General features: G+C 38.2%; 1 protein-coding gene across 1 annotated transcript; it reads right to left on the bottom strand.

Annotated features, from left to right (window-relative positions):
- Positions 1-6,931, bottom strand: LOC137996742 (charged multivesicular body protein 4b-like). The gene is made up of 6 exons (XM_068842303.1): positions 6,786-6,931; positions 6,508-6,688; positions 6,195-6,372; positions 4,430-4,544; positions 1,471-1,591; positions 1-691 (listed from the first exon to the last, which is right to left on the bottom strand). Exons 1-6 carry the CDS (start codon positions 6,912-6,914, stop codon positions 630-632), a joined length of 786 nt encoding a protein of 261 aa, XP_068698404.1. The 5' UTR covers positions 6,915-6,931; the 3' UTR covers positions 1-629.
- Positions 6,932-8,294: the final 1,363 nt, after the last annotated feature.

Here is an 8,294-nt window from a genome sequence, read left to right on the forward strand (position 1 = left end):
AGTACATTTATCTGTAATAATATCATCATTAGCAGCTGACACAAGACACTGAAAATTCACTTCAATTGATCCATGTGCAAAACTGAAAACAAACTGATTCACCTGTCCCAAAAAATTAAGATTACAGTGTTGCAAATTGCAAAATTCTATCGACGTAATCAAGTATGGTCTATGGTAGTTGTTTCATTAAATAGCCAGACTTTGTCAGCTGAGCATATTCTTAATGTTTTTGCTTAAGGTAAGCAGGAAAGATATGGTAATAACAGAAAAGAGTGCACAGTGGGATAATTTGCATAGTGCCTTGCACTTAATGACCCCCCCCCCCCCTCCCCCCCAATTGTTCTATGGGCATTTTTCCCACCCAATCCTTAGTATCCCACCCAAATCTACCTCATTCCTTTGCAATTTACACAGATTGCAAGATTGCACTTTCAAACAAGTTAAATAGTACTATGGATTTTCCGAGGCAATGAAAAGGTACATTGTATGGTAAATTTAAAAAAAATCCACTTTACTCAAATTTACACAATTTTGTAGTTAAAAGAAAATACTACATTCTTATTTTTTTCTTTTAAGTCTGGTGATTTATGCAGGTTGTGATCTTCAAGACAAAATGTGAACAGCTTGCACTAATTTGCCCAGGCTTCAAGTTCTCTTAAGTCATCATCCTCTGGCTTAGCCTTGGCTTTGGCTGCAAGAAGAAAATGACATTATGACAAGCAACTCTTCCTTTTGAGAGTTTTTTGAATCTAGTCAATACGAATACTATAAAACAGCATAGGTACGGTATTACCAAGCGTTACTGTAATTTTAATTTATAAATGTCTAAATGGGATAGGGCCTAAGTACATTGCCTATTTTTTTTTTTAAAATTTAGGAAAGTATGTTATAATCTAAGGGGAGACGGCAGAGTCCTTTCTTAAGGAAGGTGCCTACTAATTCAAAAGTATTTTTGCACGGTTTACTGAATATGCATGAGAAGCAGATCTTAACAAGTGTTATTGAAATCCAAAAAGAAAACTGGAGGTAACCATGCATTTTTTGAGGATAATTAATCAGCAATATTTGTAAAAAGCTTTAAAATACAAAGCAATGTATGGCGTTCTTTGCCAAATTGAAGTTTAATTATCTCTGAAAAATGCATGGTTACCCCCAATTTTCTTTTTGGATACCAAGAGCACTTGCTAAGTTCTGCTTTCTCTGCAAAGTTTTAAACCGCGCAAAAACATCCCTGTATTAATAAGCACCGCTGATAGGAAATCCAACTATCTCGAGATGCGCAGAACGTATGCGCAATAACAATAGTAGGCACCGTCCTTAATACCATAATTTGGTTAGACTGTGTGTGATATAAGGATTTAAGCAGATCAAGAAGGATACTGCATTTTACAGGTGGCAATCATTTCCCCCTGATTTTACACTTGTGATCAAAACGAAAAAATACACCATGACAGCCCAAAAAAGACATACCTGGAGTAGCTGGAAGTTCTGTAGAGGGAACACTTGGCAAACTGGCAGTTCCACCAATTGTAAGTAAATCTGCATCCAGTCCTTCTTGTTCTAATTCTTCAAGTTCAGCCATGAGATCATCCTAAAAAGATGAATTTAGTACTTATATTAATTATTTTATTATATAGGCAAACTGGTCCAAGATGAAAAGAAGAATTCTCATTGGTTCTCTGAGTGGTCTGAATTTTGCAATACGGACCGCTAAGATGGACTGGTCTTTAAGCAGTGTATTTAGGTTGCCAAACTGTTCCCATTTTCTGTTTCCATTTTCTCAGACATAAAAAGAAAATGTGAAAATGTTATTTATTTAGTCATGTCGGAGTTTTTACTTTTCGGAACTGTTAACAGAAGCAGGTGAAGAGGCAAGACTCAAGGAATAGAAAACCCTGCACAAGAGAGCCAATGTAACAAAAACCTTATTGAAGTATTGTTGCTTGTTTGGTCTGCACTGGAAAAATATTGGTCTCGTTCCTTTTTTGCAAGTTTATGGACCAAGTCTGAGGAACTTGACCAATATTTTCCAAGTACGGACCTTATGCTAGTTCAATAACATCTATGTATTTAAACATTTAATATCAGACAGCATTGATTAGCAACACTAAAAACCGAGGAGTGACCTTATATTAAATATATATTTGAATGCTTGGTAAAGAAACAGAACTGCTCAACATCATTTTAAAACGATATGGTATTAGGTCATGGAGGAAACTAAAGAAAACTTGGGATGTTTCATTCTGTTTGTTTACTGAGATGAGAGCTCATTTGTTAGGGGGAAACAGAATTGAAATGGAACGGTCAAGTCCTACTCTTAAAATAATTATATGATTTCTGACTAAAACATACAGACAAGCAGGCAGTAAACAGAAGTCAATGAAATGCCTATACATAAGATATGTAGCAGATGTCAAACATAATTATGATGAAATGCACCTCAATTTTTGGTTTTAAATACTAGTCAGTGACAACGAAATACAGCAAATACAACAGGTCTGGCTCCTGGCAAGTGGGGTTATGTTTGTTTGCATCACGGACAGTCACAGTTGAACTATACCAGGCCTTCGGGTGCAAAGGAGGACCCTTGTAATTGAAGCAAAAAGTTCATACCACCTTTCAGATAAATCATCGTTTGAATAAATTTAATCAGCTGAAAAAGGACCTGTAAAAAGGTAGGTCAAGTAGGCTGTAATGACCTACGTTGCATGCCAAAGATCTGTGAGGCCAAACTTTAGTCTCATTGACTGCTCTTTGGTGATGTGATTGCTATGTAACTACTAACTGTCATTCAAACTAATGAAGATTGACTGATTCAACCAACTAGATATTTTTCAATTAAGTGATTTTTTTTAGTTTTAAATATGTTCTTAGCTCTTTTATAAGAAAGACACTTGTGATAATATTATTAACCCATTGACTCCTGAACCCCACCCATTTGGGGTGGTAAGAGTTTTCCTCTGTCCTTGTGTGGGCCCAGTTCCATCAGTAGGGCTAACGCTCACATGGTTCATAAGAAATCTAGCACTTCACGTTACACTACACTCTCATCAGTTAATTCTGTTTAAAATATAAGTGCTACACGACCAACGTTTGTATAAACGTAACCTTTCCTTGTACTTGTACATGTTAATTGCCGTGACTTTAACATCTTCAGTTCCCACGGCCTACTCCCATCTGACCTTGTAGCTCAGTCGGGAGAGCGGCGGAGATCTAACCCGAAGGTCGTGGGTTCAAATCCCACTCTGGTCAGAGTTTTCCTCTGTCCTTGTGTGGGCCCAGTTCCATCAGTAGGGCTAACGCTCACATGGTTCATAAGAAATCTAGCACTTCACGTTACACTACACTCTCGTCAGTTAATTCTGTTTAAAATATAAGTGCTACACAGCCAACGTTCGTAGAAACGTAACCTTCCCACCCATTTGTCGAGTACAATTTCTGGTGTTAGAGTAAAATCTCCTGGTGCAGTGTTCAGCCACCAGGTCCTGCCCTTGTGGGATTCCCGCCAGAAAAATAGAAATGGTGCATTAAAAGCCATGCATGGTGCCCACTTGGATGCACAAGGATGTGAAACAGACTTTTAAAAGTAAGTTAGCAATCTTTTTAAAATGATTCCAGCAAGTACTCCAGGTCTTTGCTTCAACTGAATGAAAACAATTTATCAATTGAAAGTATTCAAAGCCTTCAATTTTGTTGACTTTTGCCTTCGTCAGTCACACGAGTGAAGCCTTGGCCACCATATTGGATCAAGCAGGTACTTTGTGTGGCAGGTTCATGTTATTCCTTGTGACACAAGGAAAGAAAGTGTAGAAGATATTAGAAATGCTGGTGAGGAGGACAATGAAGAGGACAATGTAGCAAGCAAAGATCAAAAAGCTATTTCATTGAACAAAGACCTTGTTTTTTAGAGTGAATGGCAGAACAAATACCCATGGCTTGCCTATGATGCCAACAAAGAGATCACAATCTGTAAGATCTGTCTCAAGGCAAACAAATCAAATGCAATTATAATATTGTCGAAGGGCCAACATTGCAAGAGTTCCAATTTGATGAAAACATTCCTTGATGAAATGGACAGAGAAATCACGAAGGATTTTTTCAACCCTAGTCATGGAGCGAAAATAACTTTGTCCTGCTTAAGCTCAGGCTGCAGGGCCCCTATTTTTCAGGAAAAGGGGCCCTGGGAGTCCCTAAGGCAAAATCCTGGTGAGAACACTGCTGGTGTTAGACAGAGTAAAATCCTCGGGCATCAGACAGAGTAAAATCTATTAAGTCTCACTCCTAGAAGTCAATGGGTTTATAACAACAAATTTTACACGGGTTACTACAGGAAAAAAAAACTTAAAAAGGTAACAAATTATTATTAGTTTATGATGATGGCATGTTAGGGAAAAGAAATGGGTTGAAAACTGAGAAAAATTCTACTCACTTCATCACACTCCATTCCAAAGCCAGCTGGTTCTGAAATGGCTCTGGAGATTTCATCAGCCAACTCTGTCTGCTCCTGAATATCATCCATCATCTCATGTACGTCATCAACGTCACTACAGAAACAAAATAAAGGATGATGTTCATGTGAAAATCTTCACTTTGAGTAACTTGGTGAAATCTTGCTGTTTGTCCATGACAAGCTTGTTTCTATTCAAAGGGTGATGTTTTTTTTTTGCGTAAGAAATTTCAGCAAAGGCTTTTCGAGCATTCTGTCTGTTAAAAAATTCCACAATTTCTCATTTATTTTTTACTAAATACATTCATCATATTTACAAGAAAGGCCAAAGCCAGAGGCTTGAATGCAGCCTAGGGTTAGAGAATACCAGCAATAATAAGGATAAAGGAAATGGACTATTGCAGCAACAGTAGAAATCACAAAAAAGAAAACCGACAATGAAGCAAAATGATGCCCAGAGCTAGTTAGCAAACTAACAAACAACACTAGTCAATAAACCGATAACAGTAAATTCTTATGATATTGGCAAATACTAGATCAATGCAACATTAGTGAAGGAAACAGTTTAGGTTAAAACCACAATGAAATAGTTTGTTTCTGTCTTTGTCTGACTGTATTTCAAGGAAAAAAATTTTTTGTTAATGGCCAATCTGATAAGGTTATATTCAGATCCTAGATCCAACACAACCTCATACCCAGAGCCTTAGTGCTCAAAATCGCAGCAAAGTTAGATTTGATCATGGAGATGGCAAGAACAAAATTGTTTGAGTCAAAGAGCAATGCAAGAAAATAACACATCAGCCTTTCATAAAAATTACCGGTAACATTTATTTGTAAAAAGGTCCTTTCTTTAGCATAATTTAAATACGTAAGAAAATTACTCCTAACCATGTCTGGTTAGTTGGCCGCACGTCTAGTAACCACAGGATGAAATTACTATCCACTGGCTAACGGGTTACCGTTAATTTTGAGCCCTGCAGCTTTTGTGCAAACAAGTTTACTTAACTGCCCACTGGTTCAATTTTGCATGATTAATCTCTGATAGTTTGGGAGCTTTTTTCCCCTAAATTAACATAATATATCATTCATTTGGACAAATGAAACCAAAGATAGTTCAGCTGAGTTTGAACAAGCCTCTAGTGGCTAGTGGTAAGCCTGAAGCTACCACAAAATTCCAGGAACAAAACTGTCATAAACTATTCTTGATTATCACGTTAGCAGCCACATGGAGAAAACTTACACATTGTCTTTAATGAAACTGGAACACGTGCTAACTGAATTGAATTTACTGACGGTGTATGATAGTTGGTGGCCAAAGTGAATTGAGAAATTTAACTATCAGGAAAGAAAAAGAAAGGAAAGGAAAGAAACTTTATTTAAGTGTCTAGTTGTTCTAGCATTGGAACGCTAATTGGGGACACTGTCAACTGAAATTAACAATTAACAATGTTGGTTTTTGAGGAGAGGGGAAAACCGGAGTACCCAGAGAAAAACCTCTTCATGCAGAGAAGACAACCAAAAAACTCAACCCACATTTGACACTGAGTCTGGGAATCGAACCCAGGCCACATTGGTGGGAGGCGACTTCCCTCCCAGCACCCTATCATCCATCCACTATGACTGGGGTTGGATTAAATTACACACAGCTATACCCCACTCAGACACTTAAGACATTTTCATTTTTTAAATAATATTTTGAGGGGGAACAAAACCAAAATTCGGTCGTGATAATGTGTAAGATACTCACAGTTGCTGATGAGCAGATTTAAGCGCTTTTGCAGCATATGACATATTATTTAGTACTTCTGTGTTGGTGTTGGCATTCTCTAGCGATTCTCTCTGCAACTCAATCGTTGACAAGGTCCCATCGATTTGCTGAAGTTGCTTATCGAGCCTCTTTTTCCTCTTCAACGCCATCAGAGCAGCTACAAGTATTTCAAATCTAATCATCAGAACTGTTTGCATGCCATCATACGCCTAATTTGCAATATTCGTGATTTACCAATCACCGATTTTGAGATATAGAAAAACATAATGAGTCGAATCAACACACATCTCACCTCTTTTATTTTTAGAGGCATGCTTTTTAGCAGTTTCCTTTTCTGCATCAATTTTCTTCTCCAAAAATTCACTTTTCTTTGCCAACATTTCCTCCGTGGCCCGCAACTTCTGAATTGCCTCTTGTGTTGTTGGCGGCTGTTCCTTGTTTTTCCCACCAAATACTTTCCACATTTTGAGCCGCTGATTATTGAAATTGATTTAAAAAGTAAGAAACTTTCCGAAGCTCGACAACTCAAGCCAAAGTAGTGACTAAATAGCCACAAATCCACCAACTCACCGTTGAAGTAAGAACTTTATTTAGCAATGTGACGTCACACTCATTGGGAACCTGGCAAACTTTGAAGATGAAGGAGACTGAGAATGTGGCACAGGTACCCCAAGCTGCAAATGTTAAAATCTGGTTCATGTTGTCCCCATCAGCGACAGAAAAGTGTCTGTTTTTAAACCATATTTTGCGGGAAAATAAACAATAGATCAAATAGGCTAACCCAATTCAAAAATTTGGTTTTATCAACGGAGTAGGTAATGTAAATTGACCACCATACAGAGATTCTAAAAGCTGTCGTTTTGAGCGTTAGCCCATCGTCAGAGCGAACAGAGGAATTGTGGGTTACGTGTAGTTTTTATGGTAGAGTAGGAGCTACGCTATTGGTGGTAACATGACAACGTGAAAAACATTAGTTAAATGAAAAGCGTTTGTTAATACCGTGGGGATTAAGCTTACCGATTTGGAAGATGAATTTTTGTTCCAGATTCTTGCGGCTTTCCGTCTACCTAGATGTAGGAGTGGTTAGGGAGATTAAGATGACGAGCATTTGGCTTAGATGCATCTTTGTCATTCTTCTCAACAATGCGAAGGTGTTCGCAGAATCGGTCACCTAGTCGGTTACCTGTCTCGCCAATGTATAATTTACTGCACATAACGTACAGGTTATGCAATAAATGAAATTTGCGGAGGTAGATGTCAAACGATCGGTGATCTTAACAGATCGCTTATGTCCTGATATTTTGCTAGTGTTAAGAGTGAAAGGACAAGTTTTGCATCGTGAGAGCGCGCATTTGAAAGTGCCGGGTTGCTCGTTAGTTTTGACTGCGATTCTAACTAAAAAGTTGCCTACGTTTTTGTCGCGTTTGAATGAAATAAGTGGAGGTTGCGAAAAGATTCTACCAGTCTCGGGATCATTTTGGAGTAATTTAAAGTTATTAAGAATGATAATTTTGACTGCGTGATTATCAGGGTGGAAAGTGAGGGTGAATGGAATTCTGTCATTCGTATCCTTTTGTGACGTTTATAGTGCTGACTGTCGATCAAATTGTTGGGCACGATGATGGCCCGCTTTGACCACAGAGACAGGATAGCCACGTTTTTCCAAAAACTGGCACATCTCCTCTGATTTGCTGGAAAAGTCAGTCGGAGTCATCACTACATAGATGTCGAAGTCTAAGAAAATGAGAATAAGGAACGGAATTCTTGACATGTGATGGATGTGACGATGAATACAACAAATAACTGGTGCCACTGATAGAAACTTTGATATCTAGGAAGGCCAATGCAGTTTCCGAAATTTCCCAGGTATATTTAAGAGCCGGATGAAAGAAATTAACGGAGGTTATAAATTGATCGAGTTCTTCTCTGCTAGATGAAATAGAGCCGATGCAGTCGTCAATGTAGCGGCCTTAGAGTTCAGGTTTGGGGCCGTTGTACTGATTAAAAAATTGGTGTTCAACATATCCTACAAAAAGATTGGCATAGTTAGGTCCCATTCGTGTGCCCATCGCTACACCA

The sequence above is a fragment of the Montipora foliosa genome, chromosome 1, assembly GCF_036669935.1.
Source record: "Montipora foliosa isolate CH-2021 chromosome 1, ASM3666993v2, whole genome shotgun sequence".
NCBI classification, from domain to species: Eukaryota; Metazoa; Cnidaria; class Anthozoa; order Scleractinia; family Acroporidae; genus Montipora; species Montipora foliosa.

Excerpts from the sequence above, each read along its gene's own strand:
- LOC137996742 (XM_068842303.1), bottom strand. The coding sequence starts at position 6,914 with ATGAACCAGATTTTAACATTTGCAGCTTGGGGTACCTGTGCCACATTC. Across the intron at positions 4,545-6,194 it reads AAATCTGCTCATCAGCAACT|TGACGTTGATGACGTACATG; the intron begins GTGAGTATCTTA and ends TTGTTTCTGTAG. Across the intron at positions 692-1,470 it reads AGAACTTCCAGCTACTCCAG|CCAAAGCCAAGGCTAAGCCA; the intron begins GTATGTCTTTTT and ends TTCTTCTTGCAG.